At 38.4% G+C, this 24,365-nt stretch overlaps 1 protein-coding gene across 9 annotated transcripts in view; it reads left to right on the top strand.

The window, feature by feature from the left end:
* The window catches only part of LOC123516108 (tensin-1-like), a 400,888-nt gene that overhangs the window by 158,317 nt on the left and 218,206 nt on the right, over window positions 1–24,365 (top strand). For all 9 annotated transcript variants that reach the window (XM_045275202.1, XM_045275204.1, XM_045275203.1 and 6 more), the window contains one exon: window positions 1,823–1,903. In XM_045275202.1, the coding sequence (XP_045131137.1) occupies window positions 1,823–1,903 (81 nt within the window). The remainder of the gene's footprint in view (window positions 1–1,822; window positions 1,904–24,365) is intronic.

The following is a 24,365-nucleotide window of genomic DNA, read 5'->3' on the forward strand; positions in this document are numbered from 1 at the left end:
TCCTCCCATGCAGCCCCTCCTGCCCCACGCCTTCCTGTACCATGCTCTCTTATTCTCTTGTCCCTCCCCTATTGGTACGCTGACACAATGACGTCATTTGCCTTTGTTTACAGTCTGGCTGTCATTTATGTCAAACAGAGAACATGCAAGCACTCCACGGCCTGTGTTGGGGTAAGGGTGTGTGTGTGTGTGTGTGTGTGTGTGTGTGTGTGTGTGTGTGTGTGTGTGTGTGTGTTTGAGATGTGTATGCTATATTTTCATATTTTGTGTGTAAATGTTTGTAGGTAGTTGGTACTATGTACGTAGTAATTTTATTTCTTTTATTTATTTAGTAATAGATAACAGTGGCAGTAGTAGTAGTAGTAGTAGTAGTAGTAGTAGTGGTAGTAGTAGTAGTAGTAGTAGCAGCAGTATTTGTTTTATTTACTTTTCATGTATAGTTATTAAGATAAATTAATTGTATTCAATTTGTTTGTTTTATCTATACGTAAGACATCCGACAGCTTCTCGAATTGATTACACCACAATCCTAATAAAAAAGTTCAGTAAAGATAATATTAGACACATTTGCATGATAACCGTGCATTTTTCATCATCATCAGCATCATCATTATCATCATCATTAATAAGTCCAGATAAAGCGTCCTGCAGCTGCCCTCATATTCTACCTTCCCATTTGCAACAGCCACGCCACACTCGAATGTCTCGTTAAGATTCATTACCTTAATTTCTTCCTGTGTGACATTTTTTGCAGGTTCTCTTGTGAAAGTGCGAAAGCGAGACTGAAAGGAATCTCCTGTTTTCAGTTATTAGACGGAGTCTGCCTCTTTCACATATTAAAGGAGAGAAGTCAGAAGGAAAGGTGGAGGATGCAGCAGAGGGAGGAGTGAAAGTATAGGGAAATAATAATGAGAGGAATTGTGAAGGAGGGGTATGAGTTTATGAGAAGGAGTAGAATAGTAGATTGTTACTAAATGTAGAAGGTGAAGACTGAGAGAGAGAGAGAGAGAGAGAGAGAGAGAGAGAGGTGAGGGAGGGTGGTGTGCAAGGAAGGAAAGTAAAGGAAATAGAGATTACGTAGCTGTTTGTAGCCTCCCTCCTTCCTACACTTCCAGCCTCATTTCCGAGCATCACAGATCACTTGTGTCAGGTTCCTGCCTTGTTGCTGTCTCTTTGGAAGCTGATTGGCCGGTCCGTATAGGCTGATTTTTGGAAACGTGCTTTGAAAAAAATTGTGTGTGTTTATATTTGATGCCTAATATTAGATTAATGTGTATTTATTTATTTGTATTAGTTTCTTATCTTAAGATGCTGAAAAGAGGACTAATTGTAGCAAAAAATTAAATTGCGACTCATTGTATTCTTTTTTTATTTTTTATTAGACACTGTAAAGATAGACGTAATGTTTATTTTGAAGCTACATTATTTTTGCGAGAATCTTTCAGTGCAGTGTTGAATTATTATATATGAAACTCTGTGACGAAAACCTAATACAAATGCTGTTCTGAAACATATCCGCATATAAATCTCTTCTTTATTCTAGAAAAAAATACTGACGGAGCTCTGTGTTTGCATGGCTATACTTCATTTTTTTTTTTTTTCTACATATCTTTAGAACATTTCTGTGGGGTCTTAAGTGTACTATAGTTCATCGTAATTTAGGAGGCCAGTTTTTTTCTCCAATTCTAGTAATACCTATAGCTTTCCTCGTTCACATTGATGTGCAGTGGAATATTAATGCCTTAATTAGAGAGTGGGTGTTTGTTGAAGTGAAACTCTGTGTACGGGTGTGTACCAATATGTCTTTTTCATCTGTTTTCAGTACACGGGGTCGTTCACGGTGGTGGGCCACGACCAAGCCTCCAGGACCGAGTACGTCAGGACGCAACTCAAGCAAATGAGGGTGAGTACGGCTGTCTTTGTGTTATAGAATGGACAGGGTATGAAAAATGGAAAGACCGGAAGAAGAAAAGAAAAAAAAGGTAAAAAAGAAAAGGACTATTTTTCTTAGTGAACAAAACACCACACACCCTTTAGGTATAAATAAAAGCAGTTCCGAGGATTCCCCCATAAATGTGAATTCCTGGAAAGAGCCATCGTCATATTCTCATATTCCACACTGCAGACAAAACAAACCGCTCGCGTCCCGCTAAGAGGACCACGGAATCCTTCACCCCACATGAGCTTACCAGTCGTTCTACAGCTGCGCCTGTAATGACTGTAATATCACTTAATACACTTACATGGAAGGGTGCGTAAAGGGCCGACGCCACATCCTCTCCCTTTCCCTTCTCCCTCTTACTCGGTGCAGTAATGAAATTGAGGCTGTCAGGACAAGAGGCGCTTAGAGTTCAAAGGGTCAAAATCACGAGAAGGGTTGAGATGGGAGATGGGAGGTGACAGCTTGCATCTCAGTCTTTGTTCCCAAGTCTCTGTGCAGTGTTAGAAGATGGTGTTACAATAAACGAAACTGTCTTCGGAAATTGCAACCTGACCACCTTGTTTGTCCTTGTCTTAGTTTTTAGTTTAATTATGTCTATATAGTCAGGAATACCACTTTTATATCGGCACTCCCTCACTTGTTCCATCTCACTTTCAGAGTAATTTGTGTTCTCCTTTCTTTCCTTTTTATTTCTGAACGCCAAAAATGTATATACCGTTTTTCTTACCATCTCTTCACTATTTCTATTATCATACCTTGCTTCCTGCCAGAACCACGTCATCTTAACCCAAAGAAGTAAATCAGGCTGTTGAAACGTGTCAGAACATTCGAAATTAACATGGTCGGCAGCGTGTAGGAAGAATCCACAACAGAGACGTAACCAGCACACATCTTATTACCCAAGTGCCGTAACTCTGCAGCGAATCACCGTCCCGGACAGGCCAACACTCGCAGCTGATTAGACGAAGCAATCAAGCACCTCCGCCACGCCCCAATGTGTCGAGAGCAACTGCCTTTGGAGGGAAGGATGTAACAAGAGAGAAGCGTAGGAAGAGAACAGGAATTATATTCAGAAACGCTTTGCTTTCACCACGACTATTATCAAAGGCTACGGAGATAAGCATTCGGGTTCTCAAGTGTGTTTCTCCTTTTAACAATGCAAAAATATGTCATTGTCATATGTTAATATGTCATTGGAATCGTAAAAATACCACTCATAATCGTATAACATTAATTAGAACCTTTTGAAAGTAGTCGGGATGCGCTGCAAATGTGTCTCAGAATGTGGTCCCATGACAGAAGAAGCGATGGTGAAACACGGCAGAGAGTAGGAACTTGGAGGGCGGGTGTGGGGAAAAAAGTTTCGGTCTTGAACAGGGAACGAGCGAGAAGTCAAGGTTTGGTTGAAAAATGGTGTTTGTAATCAGTATATTGATTCTCTCTCTCTCTCTCTCTCTCTCTCTCTCTCTCTCTCTCTCTCTCTCTCTCTCTCTCTCTCTCTCTCTCTCTCTCTCTCTCTCTCTCTCTCTCTCTCTCTCTCTCTCTCTCTCTCTCTCTCTCTAGTGTGCGATAAAGATGAAATTGTCTCGCAGTGATGTGGTCTTTCATTATCTTTCTTATTGTGGTGCATGATTTATGCTGCCTTAGAAGGAGCTTTTGTTTTTCCACATTGCACCACCACAACAACCACAACACACAATCAAAGAAGGCTTACAACTTCGTAAAATGTGGAAATCAATGGCCAGTTTTCATTTTTCTTATTCATCAATATACGCATCTACTTATTTACATTGCATTTACAAAAGAACAACCCACGCACTCACCCACTCGTCAAAACCGTTCGTTAAGCAACCCTGCTAGCCACTCAGCAACAGTAACACCGCCTCTCTCCGAACACTCGACCGCACATCCATTCAAACCTGCGGCTTTCTCAGCTTTCCTTCCCCTTCACTGATTCTTGCACTTCCTTCTCGCTGATCAAGGGCTCATTTGGAAATCGAATCGCGTGCATTCCATCTCTTGCTCAGTAGTTGTTGTTGTTGGTAGTAGTAGTTGTAGTAATAGTAGTAGTAGTAGTAGCAGTAGTAGTAGTTGTAGTAGTAGTAGCAGTAGTAGTAGTAGTAGTAGTAGTAGTATAATAGTTGTAGTGGTAGTAGTAGTAGTTGTAATAGTAGTAGTAGTAGTAGTAGTAGTAGTAGTAGTAGTAGTAGTAGTAGTAGTAGTTGTATTAGTAGTAGTAGTAGTTTTTGTTGTAATAGTACTAGTAGTAGTAGTAGTAGTAGTAGTAAGGATAGTATTTTTTATCATTATCTTAAATTAAGCCGATGTTGTTCCTCTTGATGTAACTTACAAAATATATAATCGCAGCTTTTTTTTCACTCTTATTTTAAAGTTGCTGTTGTTGCTATGTACTGCTACAGTTGTTAATGATGCCATTGGTGGAGTCATTAAAGATGGTATTATTATTAGTTGTTGTTGTTATTGTTTTCGTTGTTGTTGGTGGTGGTGGTGGTGGTGGTGTTGAAGCTACTGTTTGTTACTAGTCCTATCATTGGTCCTGTTCCTGATTTTAGTACCGTACTATACAAGACCCACCACGGCTATATCTCCTCCCCGCCGCCACCGCTACCCCATTGTTCCCACTCTACTCTAATCATAGACAAAGATAAGGTTTTCTGAGAGTCTTTTGTCCTGCTGTAAACATCTTGGATTAATAAGGCGATCCCCAAAGGAAGGAAAGGTTCGGCGGTCGGTCGTAGTTGAGGTCAGGAAAAATGAACGTAAGGAAAGAAAAATAGAAAATCTATGAGTGCAAAACAAGAGAAGGCAAGAGAGAAGATAGTGGCTTATATTTATTACATTTATGAAATAGTTTACGTTCTTCGTAAAAGTTAAATCACACACACACACACACACACACACACACACACACACACACACACACACACACACACACACACACACACACACACACACACACACACACACACACCTATCAGAAAGTATGTTGCTCGAAGAAAAGGCACATATAAGGTAGAAATATCTTGAGCTGCTTGTCGAACGAATTGAATCATTAATGAAGTAGTAAACATTTGTGTTGAAGTCTACGTATGTTAAAACGAAGAAAGTTACTCTTGTCAGTTTATTTAAGAAAGGTTAATTAGCATCCTCGGGTCTATTTGTAAACATTCATAACATTTCAGAAGCTTACTCCAAGAAGTAATGCAGTCAGCTTCGAAACTTTAAAAAGTGCAAGGTTGAGTCATTTTAAGTAATTTCCTTTTTACCATCGCCTTCATAAAAGAAATATATAGATGAATGATTGAATAAGTAAATAAGTAAATATGTAACCAATAAATGAATGCTAATAGAGATGAATTTCAGCTCAGTAATTACGGAATAAACTTTATTAAATGTTCTATTGGTAACTGAAAAAGAAATCAGTGTGATATCACGCCTTGGTGCTGTTATGATCAAAGGAGAAACACGTGCGATGCTGATGAATGCGTTGCTCCTAAGTTTTCAAGCAGAAATGACGCAGAAAACGAAACGTGAAAAGAAACCATTATGACCAATACCTTAGAAAACTTTAGGCAAACCAATAAACAAATATTACGGTAGTGTAAAGTTTCCGTCGGTTTTTAGTTCAATTTTTAATTTGAGAAGTGTTACCGTCCTAGACTTGAGGCATGTGCGGGAACAGCGTCCATTATCTTAATACTTTGTGTGTATTGGCCGGACGTTACGAGAAATTATTATACTAAGTTCAATATATTACGATGAGTAAAAGAAAAGAAAAAGAGAAACAGTTTACCTTTTTTCCTGCTTTATGTACCTAGCAATTTCAGCGTAGTTCTTTCAGCGCTCTTCTCTGCTGTGATCAGTCGGGTACTGGCGGAGCGCTGATGAAGTGGTATTGCTTTTATTGTGTAGCAGATGGGACTGAGCCGTGTGAAGGGAGGAAAGAAAAAAAAAACAGCTTGTTTGTTCCTATTTCGTGTTGTAAAGAATGTGGAAGAAAGAGACTTGCTACCAAATGATGTGAAGAAGTTGTAATTTGTCCTTTGTAGAGCAGCTTTCTTTTATACGGTTTGTTTTGTTTACTTCCTGTGTTTTCTTTTTGTGGTGAGGCGAGTAAATTGTTGATTACTCTCGAAAGTTGAGCATTTTTATCGCTGACTTTGTTGCATGTGTCTTTCGGTATTCTGAAATTGTTAAACACTCAATAAAAAATACATTTTGAAAGTAGACAAGAAAAGACTAATAAAAAGCCAAAATAATATTCCAAAACTGAAGGAAATAACAGAAAAAAATAAGTAAAAAGAAAATAGAGGACAGTGGTAGCAGGAACAGTAAGAACAGCAGCAGCAGCAGCAGCATTAGTAGTAGTAGTAGTAGTAGTAGTAGTAGTAGTAGTAGTAGTAGTAGTAGTAGTAGTAGTAGTAGTAGTAGTAGTAGTAGTAGTACTAGTAGTAGTATTAATAACAGTAGTAGTAGAAGGTCAAGAAGGAGGTGAAAGAGGAGAAACAGGAAGAAGGACGGAGGAGGGGGAGAAACAGGAGCAGGAGGAGTTGATGAAGAGGAAATGGAAAGGAAATGTGAGTCGGAAATGGGGAAATGCGAGTAAGAGTGAGGGGAGAGAGAGAGAGAGAGAGAGAGAGAGAGAGAGAGAGAGAGAGAGAGAGAGAGAGAGAGAGAGAGAGAGAGAGAGAGAGAGAGAGAGAGAGAGATGGGGGGAGAGGAGGACAAGTAAAGAGATGGGAATTATTTTGGTACGGGAGGAATGGAGGGAATGAGGAAACCAGAGCTGCTGATAGAGAGAGAGAGAGAGAGAAAGGACGTAAGGCATGTAAAGAGAAAAGTTATATTCGACTTTCAATCAACTTACGTCTGGGTCCAGAATGAATAAAAATTCGACCTAATTAGCTGCCTCCCCGTTAATTAAGGAGTGTGGTGGAGGCCCAAGCTTGCCAGCCACAAAGGATCTCGGCAGCGTCTTGGTGGCATTAATGAAGGACTGCCAACAAATGTGTGCCGCGTAAGACCCTGAGAAGTATTAGCCATTCCTGCTGGTGAGAGATCGCGGCACCTCCTTCTTACCCGCCGTTGAGTTTGCCTGTCTCTTTTATGCCACTAATTGGTCATTCATCTTATTTCAAAAACTTAATTATACTAAAACAAGACTCATTTCATAAATTATATTATAAAGGAAAGAGAAACCGAAATTAGATATGCTTTAATTGCTTGTTTATTTCATTTAAGAAAGTAAAGTATAAAAGCTAAAAAAAAAAAAAGGCCGATTTCAATTAGTTATTTATCTCATTTCAGAAGTTACACTGAAAATAAAGATATTGGCTTCTTATTTTAATTTCAAATACTAAACTAAACAAAAAATAAACGAGCTTCCTTTTCTTGACATATAATGAAAATAGATATTTCTTTTCCATCTTCTGAATATGCTGTACCTGTTTTTCAAGAAAGGGACACGAGTTACATAAGAGCACGCTGGAGTGTTGCCAGAATGGGTAAGTGGCTAAAAGAAATATAAATAGTGTGTGTGTGTGTGTGTGTGTGTGTGTGTGTGTGTGTGTGTGTGTGTGTGTGTGTGTGTGTGTGTGTGTGTGTGTGTGTGTGTGTGTGTGTGTGTGTGTGTGTGTGTGTGTGTGTGTGTGTGTGTGTGTGTGTGTGTGTGCATTTGAAGGGTACACATGGTTCTTCTTCGCATGCAGATATGTGAGTTATTTATTTCAGGTGCTTTAAGCTTCAAAACGCAAAAAAATAATGAAATAATGAATGCACAAGGTGACGGTTTGAAGTATGAGTGTATCTGTGATTTTTTAGTGTATATGTGATTTTAATTTTATTTATTTATTTATTATTATCTATTTATTTTATTTTATTTATTTTATCTATGTTTGGAGGGTGTGGGGAGTTTGGAAGTTAACATAATCGTAAAAAAATATATATATATTTGGAATGAATATAAAGGTACACATAGACAATGTCTCTAAAGAAGACACTTTGAAGGAATAATATTTTTTTTTCCAAAAAACTACATAAACTTACTCATTACAAAGAACAAAAATTATATATTTCTAGTGTGTTTCAAAGTCTTATGACAAGTTTAGTTTAGTTAATGGGAAGGAAAAATGAAAACCAAATATTGTAGAAAAAAGTCTTTTTGGTGTTAATAAAAGTCAGCTATTTCCTCACTAGGTATTAATGGTGAATTAGTTGTTTCTTCCATAGTATTCATATAGTATTGTGATTCTTTTTTAATTCATATACTACAGAAGCAAATACAAACAACTATATGCGAAGATAATTTTACGGTAACATGTTGAATTGTTTTTTTCTTCCATAGTCTTCATATAATATTCTGATTATTTTTTAATTCATATACTACAGAAGGAAATACAAACAGAAATATATGCGATGATGATGTTACCGTAGCAACCATAAAGTAAATAAAACCACCATCATTTATTTACCTACCATATGCCTGATTTCTGGTTGGTATCTTTATCGAATACGTCCTTTAATTACTTTGCAGCAGAAAATAGGTTTAAAGCAATAGCAAGTTTCATTAAACGTCATAACCATAAAGTTCAGAATTTATAGGAGTGAGGAGGGAAAGACTAAAGACCTATCACATTTGGTGCTGATGAACGTATATAAAATTTCACCCCTTATATTTACCTCCTTCTCCCTCGATCCTATTTTAGCATCTTAAAAAGGGTGTCCATTCCTTTCAGGAGCTCCTTAAACCCTATTCCAATTACAACCCTTTCCGATCAGCTCTTTGCAACCCTCTCCACTCCCCCACTTTATCCTCTCTACCCTGCAGCTCAAGCTCTTTTAGAAGCGAGTTGTCCATAGATGATGTTTGAGAGGAAGGAGGAGGACGAGAAAAGCGAGGTGGGAAAAGAAATAGAACAAGAAAAAGATGAAAATAAAAAGATTTAATAGAGGAAAAGAACAAGGACAAAAACAAGGGAATATGAGAAAAGAACAGGAATATGAAAATAAGGAAACGGAGAACATTAAAAAAAGAAAAGGATTACAGTAATGATAATATCCGAAGTACAAAAAGATGAAATAGACGAAAGAAAAGAAGAAAACGGAGTGATAAGGAAAGGGAAAGGGAACTCATTATCATCGCATCGGAAGAACAGCAATCAAGAAATGGGATCCTGTGCTGGTGGAAATGGACCTCTACTTCCAGAACGCATCGGAAATAAGGAAGGTCGTGTAGTTATAAGTAAACGTACATAAACGATGGTTGTATTGAAAAAAGTTTCTACGTAAGCGCCTTCAAACACATAAAGCTAAATATGGGGAAATTGAAATGCTCACTTCAGTTTCGTTCATTAAGAAAACTTAATGGCAGCTTAAGTGATAAAAAGGAATTATCCCAGACGGAAAAGAATATTAATTAGATAGACTAGATGTATGTTTTTCTTATTTATATATTTGGGATGAGAGGTAATTAAGATAAAGCAAAGTATGTTAATGAAATGAAGAAAACCAATATTATAATGATTTATCCGATAAGTTTGTAGAAACAGTTTTAGATACTAGTAAACTACACTTGGATTTTCATTTTCTATGTTCTGTCTAAAAAGATTGGGCTATTAATCTTGGAAATTCGTACTGTTGTTTGATACGTTAAATTCATGAAGTGAAGATATTTTTTTGAAGTTACGAAGAGCTTTGGTTAACGAGTACCACTGTTGGTGAGGATAGCGTATGGATTGGTCTTGATTGTTTTACGTCTGTTGCAGTTAATTGATAGGAAACGTAAAGCAAATGGGGAGAAAAAACAAAAAAACATTTTAAATTTGTAAAAATTATTTAGGTAGCCTACGTCTGAGTGGGTAGGTGAGTGAAGAAGTTGATAGTAGGTGGGTGAAGCAGTGTATAGACAAAATGGCAGAATGCATACTGATGTGTGTCATGTGCGGTGCATACTCTGGATCAATGTATCCTGAGTCATTTACTTTGCCAGACGTCCAGGTAAGCCCACCTAATTCCCCTAGCCTGATGTTCCTATTGTTTGTTTGTTTTTATTCAGGTGAGGCATAAAGCAGTCTGCGTTGACTGGGCCAGTTTTTGAACATCGCCATAATTTTGTTCTTAGTTTCAGAGACAATCTAGGAAAAACGAAGAAGAAATGTATGTACGAATAAATCCTGCCGCTTTTGTAGAGTGTGTGTGTGTGTGTGTGTGTGTGTGTGTGTGTGTAATTCACTGTTTGTTTGATCTGTTGCAGTCTCTGACGAGACAGCCAGACGTTACCTTACGGAACGAGCTCAGAGCTCATTATTTCCGATCTTGGGATAGGTCTGAGACCAGGCACACACCACACACCGGGACAACAAGGTCACAACTCCTCGATTTACATCCCGTACCTACTCACTGCTAGGTGAACAGGGGCTACACGTGAAAGGAGACACACCCAAATATCTCCACCCGGCCGGGGAATCGAACCCCGGTCATCTGGCTTGTGAAGCCAGCGCTCTAACCACTGAGCTACCGGGCCGTGTGTGTGTGTGTGTGTGTGTGTGTGTGCAAGTAAATTTGTGTTTGTGGCAAACGAAGAAAGTTGGAATGACAAACAAGTAATAAACGAAAAAAAAAAAATCAGAGCTAAACAAGGAAACAGAGACGAATGAGTAAGAAAGAAAGTGAAAGGGGAACTTAGAAAATAGTCGAAAAGCCAAAGTGTGAAAAAAATAAATAAAGCCCACGAAACACTTGCAGGTCTGTACTTCAACAGAGATCACAGGGATAAGGAGAATGACGGGAGAAATACTTTGGGGGATTGTGGGAGCAAACGGTGAGGTGAGCGAGAGTAGGAAGAAAGAAGAAAGGAATAGTAAAGATAGTAAAAAAAAAAAAAAAAGGAAAGAAAGAAAATAGCACATATGATGAAAAAAAAATTGTTCTAGATTTAAAAAAAAAAAAAAAAAAAAGTTGAGCTTACAGGAACAGGCAGAGATAGTGATGCAAAGGAAACGAACGAAAGGAAACTGAATACGTGACAAATGGCAAAGAGAAAATAGAAAACCAAACAGAAGGAAAACAATGATAATGGTACAGCGAAAACAATGAGAGCAGAAAATATAAAATAAACAAAATTTTAGATATGATAAAACAATAAAGAGAGAGAGAGAGAGAGAGAGAGAGAGAGAGAGAGAGAGAGAGAGTGTCTTGGTCGGGGAGAGGGGGGAAGGGTGATGGCCGTGAGATTGTCCAGGTGGTCTCAGCTGGTGGAGGGAGACTGACCATCTGTTGGAGGCAAAGTGGATATGAGCCGAGAGGAGGGAGGGAGGGGGGGCGGAGGGAGAGAGGAAAGAAGGCTAAAAAGTAGAAGGATTCGGTTTAGGTAAGAGAGAGAGAGAGAGAGAGAGAGAGAGAGAGAGAGAGAGAGAGAGAGATGTGGAGAGAACTTTAATTGTGTATGTTCGTAGAATATTTAAAGGAGTATAAGGAGAAAAATGTAAAATGCGTACTTGGATGTAAAAAAGAAAAAATAGAAAAATAGAACAAAAATGAACAAATAGAAAAGAAGAAGAATTTTGGATAAGATATATTCAGAGGAATGCAGAGATTTGGATGACACATAAGTATAAGTTAATCTGATGCGACGCAGGAACAAAAATAAATAAATAAATAAATGCATAAATAACATGAAAAAGGCACATGAAAAAAAAGTAAAAACAAGAATAATATCGGAAGAAAGAGGAAAATAGACAGAAAGCAGAAGATAGCAAGTGTGGTTTAAAGTTACCTACATGTCACCATGATACACAGGTTCTAAGTGGAGGTGTAATTGCCTTACACCAAAGATACGCTTGAGTGGTGATTTGGGCCCTAATATGAATACCACTATAAATAATATTGCCTGCACCGCTAATGGGTGGAAACATGACAGCGCTTTCCATTCTCTTCAAATAGACCTACAGGTGATATATGCTATAACATAAAAAAAGAAAGGTCAGGAAGTTTACGATGAAAGCAAGACAAGGAAAGAAGCAACATGGGAAGCAGTAAGGCAGTGCGATGAAAGAACTACGAGAGATTAAAAACATCAGACATGGTTTTCCAATGTAAGACTCGAAGAGGAAGTAATAAAAGGCTGGAAGAAGAGAAAACAATGTATTATATGAGGAGAATATGAATAATACAGTGTTACAAAGAAATGGAAAGTGAGAATAACCAAAGAAGTTGAGGTGCAGGGGGAGAGAGAGAGAGAAGAGGATGAGGAGAGGAAAGAGAAGAAAGTGTTGTAAGGCGGACGGGTGGTTGGTGAGGGACCGGTTTTCCAATACTTCTCAATTTAACGTTCCCTGCTCACCGTCTTCACTTCCCTCATCTCCCTGTCTCCCTCCCCCTCTCCCTCAGCCTAATCCCATATCAGTTGCTTGTGATACGGGCGCCTACTGCTTATTTGAAATGCAAGATGTTGCTCCTCGCCAGTACTTTTACCACATAACATTAGATTTGATATCCTGCCTTCTATGATTACCGACAAATGTAATATCAGATGTTGCTTCTTACTTGTGTTGTTCTTGCTACTGTTACGCCTTTTCTGTTGACTATGATATCTGGGATTCACAGGGTATTTTGATTGTATATCTTCTCTAATCTTTTGAAACCACACTTCAGTCTTTAACGAGAATTGATATTGTTAGCCAGTTTGCAGGAACTCATCGCCAATTCTGAAATTGCATGCACCTGTTACCACTATAAATTAGTCAAACTGATAGTCACTGATGAGATACCGAAGGGAAACCTGAGCCAGTAACAACTATTCAGTATCTACGTTTATTTTTTTCCCAGTCTCGACGCATTGTGGTACGATATTGAATCTAGCAAGATATGATGCACGGGTTCTTTCAATAATTCTCGTATTTGAATTCTTATTACTGAATAAATTTGGAAAACACTTCCGATTTAATTTCATAGATTTATAAGTGACTTGAAATGTTATATAGTGATTCGAGATATTTGTGTATTCAAGTACCACGTGCATCAGGAGGAGGATAAGTTCTACTCTTATTCTTGAACAGAATGATTTGTGGCCAGGAGCAGCGGGCCAGGCGGGGCTGAGGCAGGTTGCGTGCTGGAGTCTGTGTCAGTGGGTACCGCGCGGCTCTCCCAAACGGACGTGTGGAAAGTGCTGGTGCTCTGCCTCAAACACCCTCACTCATACTACATTACGTTAGATTGTTCCATGTCGACAGGGAATGTGCTCAATGCTACCGTACTTTCCGATTCTCTTCATTCAGTGTTGCGCCTCGAAAGGTAATCACCAATAGCGACAAAGGCAAACTTTTCTGCACGCGACTCTGCTTCAACTTTGTCTACTAATACTGCAAAAGTAAGTTAATCATCCGTTGACTAACACACCTTCAACTTTTTTAACTTTATTCTTCGCTGGAATTTTGCTCAGTCACCCAGAAAGATTAGCGGCGCGGCTGCTGAGACCCTTTTGTATATTACGGAACATTTACTTCTAATCTGAAATTTGCATCGATATATATATATATATATATATATATATATATATATATATATATATATATATATATATATATATATATATATATATAATATGGATACTTATCGAAACAGGTAATGCATCATGATCTTGCATTTTGTAAACTAGTAGAAGTTGACATCGAAAATAGTACTTACAGCAAACGCATTTTGGCTCCATCACGAGCAAGAGACTGGCCAAAGTTTAGTACTAACTGCTCTTGCCCAGACTCACACTTCAGCCCAACTCGCACCATCCCTCGCTCCCTCCCCCCGCCAAGGTTAGCGACTCATTAGCAAGAGTGGTGTCAGAAAGCGGCTGCCGGAAGTTCGTCTTTAACACCACGAAATCGGCGCCATCGTTTCCAACTGCACGTGTTGAAAGTTTGTACATTTGTTGCCATTAGTGTGGCGCCACAGACACACGTTGAAGCTTCACATTCCCTTCCGTGATAAACTTCTGGGTGGCAGGTACCTCGTCAAGTAAATTGCGATGGAAAGAGGCGATAAAAAGAAAAAAATGGTGACTGTTTTGACATCGTCCCTTCGCTAGGAGGACGGTAGGGGACGTATGGAGGCGGCAGCTCACTTCGCGGCTCTTGACCTTCTCAACACTACTCGGCGCTCCTCCATCCATCAACTTATCAATCCCCTTAGGTCCTCTCGCCCTGTTTCTACATAATTCGCCTGAGATAGCCTTCCACGTCTTGATAGTAGCAAGCTAGTAAGGACAGTGTGTGTGTGTGTGTGTGTGTGTGTGTGTGTGTGTGTGTGTGTGTGTGTGTGTGTGTGTGTGTGTGTGTATGCTGCAAGAAAACAGTGAAAGTGGAACAAGTCCATAAGTACATTTGGGTAATTATAAATCCTTAAAAGACTGGAATGTAATCCGTTGAATCTGAAATAACATGGTGTATAATTATGTCATGAAATCAACATGCAAACCTGGCACATCTCTCGTGACCTCTTTTTTTCATTTATTTGTTTATTTATTCATTCATTCATTTTCATTTATTTATTTGCTTACATTTCGGTTTTTTTGATTTGTAAATTATTTGAATATACATTATTTGATTTCTTTCTTACTGATGTTTTATTTGGTGTAGCATATCGCTACATATCAGCATTAGATTATTAATTCCACACTTGTTAATACTAAACACAAGACAAGCCAATGAGTTACTGTGTCGCATGTGTTGTCTAAGCTCTAAGCTCTAAGTATAATCGTCAAAAGACTGGCTGTAAAGTAAAGAACATTATTATGAGTTATAACAAAAAATTACAATTGGTCAGGAAAGAGAGAGTGAGAGCAAAAATTTGATTTCATTCATATATGATACAAAAGTAATTAAGTAAGCAGTGCATGGCTAGTCTATATTGACAACACAATTTGCATAATAACGGCATTTCATGAATGGGAAAAGTCTGCGAATTTCATGAACAGGCTGTCTCACGCCATTACTGCCGCTGTACGTTATGAATTGGTCTCTGGTGATGCCCACCAAAGTTCTCATCTACTGGTGCAACACTTCACTAATAGATTTTTTCTTTCATACAGAATTTTTTTTTTTTATCTTTTAATTATATTTTTCTATATTTTCTTGTTTTTTTTGCAATTTTAAGTAGGACTTTCATTAATCAATGTCTTCAGTGTATTCCTCCTTCATGACTATATCAATATACATTTTATAGCCAAGTAATCCTGTAACGTAGTTTTGAAGATTAATGCAAAGAAAATAAGACGTTAAATTATTGCATATTTGATCATGGAATTGAAGTCGAGGGTGAAGTAATTAAAAATGCTTTCGAACGAGTTTAGGACAGTGAAGAATTTTCTCTCTCTCTCTCTCTCTCTCTCTCTCTCTCTCTCTCTCTCTCTCTCTCTCTCTCTCTCTCTCTCTCTCTCTCTCTCTCTCTCTCTCTCTCTCTCTCGCACGCAAGCACGCACATGAGCGTGCACACACATGCTTACAGACAGTGCGTGTGAGAGGATAAGAGAGGAACGGAAGGGCTGTTCGGAATCGTGGTGCCATTCCAGCGGGATGGAAGTGTTATTACTGAAGGAACGTTTATCGCCCTCCCACCTGTAATGCAAGGTTATTATTGCTGATTGTGACACTAAACTGACACCACCGCGTACTCAGCCCATCGAGAGGCGGAATACGACACCTAATGTCCCTAAACCAATTCTCTGCAGGCTTTGGTTCATCCATATTAAATATCATAGTTAGTTTTACAATACCTTTAGATCTTATGAAAGAAGAATATCCTTCATAATCATTACACCTATTTACTATTTGTAAAAAAAAAGACCTAACCACGCAGGGTTAGACCGTCTATCATCGACTTAAACATCGGGAAAGAGACACGAGTACCTGGAAGTGAATTACAGATCAGTTTTCGATTGAGATATTGAAAAAGTCTAGAACAGGAGTACATTTTATTTTATTTGATCTTCTTTTTACAACTAAATGTCAAGTTGAAATTTTGAATATTAAAGCATTTATCGTATATATGTTGACTCTCTCTCTCTCTCTCTCTCTCTCTCTCTCTCTCTCTCTCTCTCTCTCTCTCTCTCTCTCTCTCTCTCTCTCTCTCTCTCTCTCTCTCTCTCTCTCTCTCTCTCTCTCTCTCTCTCTCTCTCTCTCTCTCTCTCTCTCTCTCTCTATCTATCTATCTATCTATCTATCTATATATATATATATATATATATATATATATATATATATATATATATATATATATATATATATATATATATATATATATATATATATATATATATATATATATATATATATATATATATATATATATATATATATATATAGATATAGATATAGATATAGATAGATATATATATATATATATATATATATATATATATATATATATATATATATATATATATATATATATATATATATCACGCTTTCCTCGAAGTTTGTTACCGTTTCACCAGACTACACAATGAGATACATTTTACATGTAATGCAGTATTCACCCGGCCAGCACTGAGCAAAGGCGTTCATTGAGTAAAGCACAGTCTAGTATGGGAGTCAAAGTAATGTATCTTGAAAGTAACGCATCTATGTTTCTAATTAAGAGCATATCCGTCAACAAGTTTATAAGAACCTAACTCAACCCAGAATTTTCCACTCTGTCACATTTCGTTCACATCTGAAGATAAGGAAAATAAAGTTGTTTTCTGCATGTACTTACATTGAAGTTACATCTATAATTTAAATGTTGCTTTGAAATGCAAGTTACACAAAAGGTGTAATTTTAAAGGCGACCAACGTTAGGGATGAAGAGAAAAAACGTTACTCTTGGAAGATTGTGTACCTATATACCTAGCAGAGAGAGAGAGAGAGAGAGAGAGAGAGAGAGAGAGAGAGAGAGAGAATATGGGACATGAGAGGATGGAGGCTGTAAGAAAAAAAACACATTCTTACCATCACAGGCTCCTACACGCACCCTAATGGTGCAGACAGGTCCTAATGTTTAGACAAAAAATCGTTTCTCTCTTATTCTGCTTCCCTCTTCCCATTCTCTCATTTATTACCGTCCTCATTCCACCTCCCATCTCACTCATCCTGGCACTTATCCTGTAAGTTCTTAAATATTCCTCTTAGTTCTCTGTCTCCTCTTTACATTCTCTCAGTCCTCTTTTTTTTCTTTTTCTCTTGCCTTTATCATCCACGGCCTGCATCATCACCATCCTCTTTATCTTTATAATGTATTAATTCATTTTCCTTCGCTACTCTCCTCTTTTCTTACTTCTCATTTTCCCTCCTCATTTTCCTTCCAATATTCATTTGCTCTCTCCTCTTCCATATTCCTCTTCCATTAAACAAAAAGAAAAATCTTGAACAGAGCCTTTTTGTTTCGGTCCAGCATAAAATAAAATAAAAATCCATGAGAGATTTTATTGTCTCTCAGCAAGCGTTTAGGAGTCCTTAGAGAAGGAGATACGGAAAAAGAGAAGAAAAAAGAAAGAGGAGGTGGAGGAGGAGGAGGTGGTAGTGATGGTGGTGGTGACGCACGAGGACGAGGAGCTGAAGGGGCGGGAATAAGGAAGAATATACCCTAACCTTTTCAGTTATGAAATTTTATGGGACATTTTTCAATTGTCAGGTACTTAACTAGAAAAGGAAAAGTTAGGTATTGTTATTTCTCTTCAAAATATAACTCCTGTCTTGTCTTAATTCTTTATAGTTTTCTAAAGTGAGCAACACTGAGAGGTAGCAAGCAAGAAGTGAAAAGTGGAGATAGTGAAAAATTAGATTGTAAATACTGAAAAATAGCTGATGTAGTTGAAAATATTAAGAAAATTTAAGTGAAATATAGTAATAAATATAATGCAGTTGAAGATATTAAAAAAAAATTAAATGGAATATAGTAATAAATCTAATGGTATTTTATCAATTCATTGTTAACTGTTGAAGAAGACTTGGTTAGACTGACGTATGTCAATAAATGTGAACGACGTCACTCTTGTGTTACTGGTGTTAGTTTGTTAAGCTATACTAGTTCCCCCTCCTTATTCTCGTCCCGCTCTTTCTCTCCTCCTGTGTCTTTTCCTCCCTGCGCTTCCCTCCATCCTCTTCCCGTTCTCTTCCGTCTCGTGCTCCTACTTTTATTGTTGTTGCAGTGGTCGTCGTCCTCTTTATGTACATTGTTAAGGTACATTTATTATTCACGGGTGCCGTACCTTAAGAACTTGAGTGATTTAGGCACTTTCATTTTCTAGTGCCGCGTCGAGCGTCTTCTATCTTTCCTCTCTTACACATAATTCATGATAATTGTTTTCTCATCAGCTTATTTGAGTTCACTGAAAGACAAACGCATCCTGCAATGGTTAAGGGAGTCCTGCTGAATGTATCACCCTACGCTGGTTCAGGACGCCTTGGTGGGGTGATGTGCGGGGCTGCTTAGTTATAAGATCATCATTTCTCTGTATCAGATGAACATTTGCTGTATCGTGAAAGGAGACAGTACTGAATTGCCTCCTCCTGACCGGGTTTCAGTATACAGAACTACTGGTTGAGCGTCGCGTGCCAATCATTACCTTGCATCGGGTTTATATTCATCTAGTTAACAAATTTCAGTATTATTGGAGTTGTTTTTTATCTTAAAGCGTTTATAAGAAAAAAAAATCCATCAAGATCGTTATTTTAGGACTAAGCAGGAAATTAAAAAGAAGCAAAATTACAGTAAGAGTACTTAATAACATTTGGCCATGATTAACGCAGTTTACCAGTTTTCGAACAAGACAATTCTTAAAAGAAAAATATTCATTTGTTGATACAACCGTGATAATATCTACTCAGTGTTTTGGCTTCCTTATTTTTATGTTCCTATAAACATCATCTTCGGACGGCAAATGAGGTCAGTTTACCTTCTCGCCTATTACCAAAAATCCTAGTAATATTTTTTTAGAACGTGGCTACATTTTTTTCATCTAATTTACTTTAATAAGTTTATTCGTCCCCTCGACTCCACAAAAAATTGTAAGGTAGATGGATGGAGTTTACATTAAACATTTTTAACTTTTTTTTCTTTATCTTTTTAATAACTTATACTGCTCGCCAGTTTCAACTCAGTTAGGATGTGTGGGTGTGGATGTGGATTTATAGAGTGCAGGAGAAGAGGCAGAACAGGCGTATAGTGAGATGAAGGGAGGATCGAGGTAGTTAAGGGAGGGGTTGTGAGTGCATGTGTGCACGCGGACGCACACACCAAGAAAGTATATTGTTCGCTACTTAAGAACATAAGAACATAAAAAAAAAAAAAGACGGAAGCTGCAAGAGACCGCCAGGCCTATATGTGTGTTTAAGCTATCGAATTCCATCTATCAACCCCATCCATGAACTTATCTAACCTTTTAAAGCTCCCTATTGACTCGGCTCTGACTACATGGCCACTGAGACCGTTCCACTCACTTGTACGTATATGTGTCTACTTCATTTGTTTTATTTATTTATTGTTTAGCAGCACTCTTCTTTTCTAGTATGTTTAAGATATTTGAAGACAAATATCCTTTCAATTTGTGAAGTTTTACGCAGAAATTCAAGAAAATAACTTTTTTTTAAAGCACCACATGTACGTAAATGTTAGTAAAGTATGAACCAACCTTGTCTGAAAATGCTTCTCTCTCTCTCTCTCTCTCTCTCTCTCTCTCTCTCTCTCTCTCTCTCTCTCTCTCTCTCTCTCTCTCTCTCTCTCTCTCTCTCTCTCTCTCTCTCTCTCTCTCACACACACACACACACACACACACACACACACACACACACACACACACACACACACACACACACACACCGCGTAGTGTAGTGGTTAGCACGCTCGACTCACAATCGAGAGGGCCGGGTTCGAGTCCGGAGAAGCGGCGAGGCAAATGGACAAGCCTCTTAATGTGTGGCCCCTTTTCACCTAGCAGTAAATAGGTACGGGACGTAACTCGAGGGGTTGTGGCCTCGCTTTCCCGGTGTGTGGAGTGTGTTGTGGTCTTAGTTCTACCCGAAGATCGGTCTATGAGCTCTGAGCTCGCTCCGTTATGGGGAAGACTGGCTGGGTGACCAGCAGACGACCGAGGTGAATTACACACACACGGTGAGTACAAAGTAGGTCTTCATGGCGCGGCTTGATAGGTCACCAAGATCGTAAGTATGTAATATGTTTTCATATTTCGTAATTGACACATCAGTAGTCAACTTACACATTCTTTCTTTTCTATACAAATATATCATATAACTCCAAAACATGATAATGAGGTAAAAACACTTACGATTTCCCCGTATGAAAGATGACCGTCACTCTGGCAGTTGTTAATTTCACTTTATCAAATTACAGTGTAACTTCTCCAAGTAACCATCAATTTGCTCCAAGTTTCCTGATTCAGCCAAGGTTTCTCTGCCGCCTTTATGCTCAAGTTTTTCATTCCTCGAATTCATTTTTTTTTTTTTTTTCCCTTAAACTGCCAAAGAACACGTAGTTTCCTGTGACTTGTTCCCAGAGATTAGGGCGTTTCCTGTTACTCTTCATGGATGCACCAGCAAATTATCTAATATACACGAGACATGAAAACCCACAGTGTCATGCTAAAGGCGCCCAGTATTCCCTTCTGCCATTGGTCGTGGAGTGGGTAAAGTCTGGGCCAATCACGGCTATGCAAACAAGTCTAGATTAACTCCCTTTGTAATTGCGTTAGAGTTCGCAATATTTTTTTTCTTTTTCATCTTATGTTTTCTTTCATTCAATCTCTTAAACCGTGTAAAGTGTACATGATCTTCGCTGGTTGAGATGAAAGGCAATGGATTAGCAAACCTGACCCCACCTTTCTTTTTGTGAGTGGAAGATGAAACGGGTCGGTGCCTTCGGTCCTTGGGGAAGTTTTCTTGGAACTGGGATTCGGCTTTCTTACGGATCTTAACTGCATATCGCGCATGTTAATTAGACCTTTCATTCACCTGATATGGCGTGCACGCACACACACACACACACACACACACACACACACACACACACACACACACACACACACACACACACACACACACACACACACACACACACACACACACACACACACACACACACAGAGAGAGAGAGAGAGAGAGAGATTATATAGCCATAAGTTTAGATATTTTAATGGTCGGGAATCGCGACATCTCGAAATGATACTGGGAAAACGTTCGAATTGTGTAAGGTATCCCAGGATTTGAGGGCCAGTGATCTTTTCTTGCCGCGGGATGACAGTTAAGCTCAACGAACCTCAATGGGACAGTCAATCAGCAGATAGGACAAAAAGACCAACAAAATAACTTGAACGAAGATTGGTAATGAATATAACCATTATGAAAACGAAACTGAATACATTAAGGAAGAAAAATTTGGTAGTTAGGGAGACGTCAAATAATAGACGGCTGAAGTAGAGGAAGAGGGCAGGTAAAGACTGTGCAGGAGTCAGGAGCGAGGAGGGGCAGACTACTCACCGCCTCGCATCCTTCAGGCCCAAGATATTTGCCCTCCTCTCGGCTCCCAATCGAGTGTTCCTGGAAGGTCGCTTACCACATGAATCTTTTATTAACTTGATGAGAGAAAACGCATCATCTTCCCGACTCTCTCCATGAAGAATCGTCTTTAGCATTCCGATTATACCTCTCTCTCTCTCTCTCTCTCTCTCTCTCTCTCTCTCTCTCTCTCTCTCTCTCTCTCTCTCTCTCTCTCTCGAGGTGATGGCGATTAAGATAGTAATAATGGTAGTAGTAGTGGTAGTAGTAGTAGTAGTAGTAGTAGTAGTAGTAGTAGTAGTAGTAATAGTAGTAGCAGCAGCAGTAGCAGAGGTCAGAGTATTATTATTATTAGTAGTAGTAGTAGTAGTAATAGTAGTAGTAGCACTAACAGTAGTAGTAGTAACAGTAGTAGTAGTAGTAGTAGTAGTAGTAGTAGTAATGATAATAGTAATGATAAAATAATAATAATAATAATAATAATGATAATAATAATAATAATAATAATGATAATAATAATAATAATAATAATAATAATAATAATAATAATAAGGATAATAATTACAATGCACTGTTAAATGTTAATGATTACGAAGGCATACTATTATATCAACAGCAATGATTACCACGTGTCCCATCTCTGCCTGCCGCATCTGCAATCCAGTAATGCAGATCGCGAGGCAGGCAGTTAAGTAAGCTCATTAGGAATTATAGGCATGGTATTGGCCAGACTCACCGCTAAGGGTCTTTCTCCAGGCTCGTGTGTTCATTCCCTCTCATCTGAATTTCTGCTCTGATTTTTCTGTTATTATTACAAACATAGCGGCTTGTTTTATCAGGTCTTGCGTTCTCTTTGTTCTTTCCTACATAACTTCATAAATTGGCGTATTTTTGTGCTGATCCCCATTTCTCGTCATTTTTAGATTTTTGGATATTGTTTTTGCAATTCTCGTCAAGGATTAGCACCTTCAGTGGGCTTTTTTTTTCCTGTTTTTTTTTTTCTTTCCTTTTTTCCCCCTTTGCCATATTTCCTTTTGCAATATTGAAAAAAAAACATGCCTAACAAATATAAAAGGAAATCCGTTAGAGCGTTCCAGGTGTCAGTTTAGTTTAATTTGTGAAGCGTCTTGAGAATACTATTTTGAGAGTTTGTTCAAATAGAAATAAATCGAAAGGGACTGAGGAGATGAAAGAGTCTTGAAAAGTGTTTTTATAGTCTCTACCAACTTAATGGATGAATGTTTCAAAATTCTAGTTCAGTCTTAATCGAAAAAGAGCAAGAAAGATGCGCACCTTAAACTTTTAACTGAGCTACAAAAGACTAGATGCAAGGTTATCAGATTCTGAAAAGTAGAAAATGCGAAACTTGCAGAAGAAAGTGTTTTAATATGATACACTAAGAAATACTGTAAGTCACTAGAGACACTTAAAGGAGATATAGTAATGTAGAAAGTCATTAACCTATTTCCACCCTCTTCCTAAATATTAGCTCTTGTTTTGTTACACATTATCAAAGGATTTTTTTTTTTTTTTATCCAACCAATCAAGCATGCGCGCGGGCACACACACACACACACACACACACACACACACACACACACACACACACACACACACACACACACACACACACACACACACACACACACACACACACACACACACACACACACACACACACACACACACACACACACACACACACACACACACACACACTAATCTCTCTCTCTCTCTCTCTCTCTCTCTCTCTCTCTCTCTCTCTCTCTCTCTCTCATTTATGATCCTCTATTTTTTTTAATCCTGTTTCTTTCCATGTTTCTTATTATGCCCTATCCTTCCCGCCTCTTTATTTTGGAGTTTATCTTCTTGCCTTACGAAGGATTCTTTGAAAAACTGGCATTGGTTCAAATATCTCACTTTCATTAAACTTTTCCATCCATCGCTTCCAGGTCTGTCCAACCTTTTCCTGGCTGCCTTCTCTTTCTTTCACTCCTCCCTTCCTCCGCAGCTCCCCGAAGGTAGGCCCCTGCCGACCAATGGAAGTTTAGGAATGCCCGAAGCTTTGAATGAGCTCCGTTTCTCTGAATTCCGCTAGGAGGAGGAGGAGGACGAGGAGGAGGAAGGAGACAAGAGAAAGTGATAAGGAAAAGAGGAAGAAAGGAATGGAGAAAGGACTGCGACGAGGATTATAAATGGATTGCTATGTACTCTTCTAACTATGACTAACCCGTACTGTGTGAGACATGGTAATGTAGTTGAAGGCTGAAGCCTCGCTACTCCACATCAACCCATCGAAGAAGATGTAATTCAAGTTCTAATGAAAATTAATGTTATGAGGAAAGGGATCAAGTGGGAGTAATGAAAAAAAAAAAATTTGTTTGTGAGGAAAGATTTGAAAGTTTGGTTGGTTGGTAGTGTGTTGTGTGCATAGTATACGTGTAGGCTAGTTAGTGTGAACCTCTTAGTGCACTTCGGCAGTCTGCCTCGCATTTTCTATATGCGAAGGCAACATTCTGCCAGGACCAATGTCTGTTTACTGAATTGTCTCCGGGCACTCTTCTTAGTGGGGCCTCGACACAATACATGTCCCCGTTCACGGGGACTGATGGCTGCATCATCGCACTCTGGTATTCTGCTTGCCAACACTGTGTCCGAAACTGTTCATGCATAATATTCATCGCTTTTAATAATAAACACAGACAGTAATAAAAAAAAATCACTTAGTCAATTTTATCTTTAAAGATTATAAATACTTCAGTCACCGTGACAGCAAAGGCTGAAATGATGACTGTTTATTGAAGATTATCTTTTCTATTTGTAGGAGAGGTGACTTAGTTGTGAACCAACTTAGTTGACACATCTTG

Source organism: Portunus trituberculatus, chromosome 40 (genome assembly GCF_017591435.1).
Source record: "Portunus trituberculatus isolate SZX2019 chromosome 40, ASM1759143v1, whole genome shotgun sequence".
NCBI lineage: Eukaryota > Metazoa > Arthropoda > Malacostraca > Decapoda > Portunidae > Portunus > Portunus trituberculatus.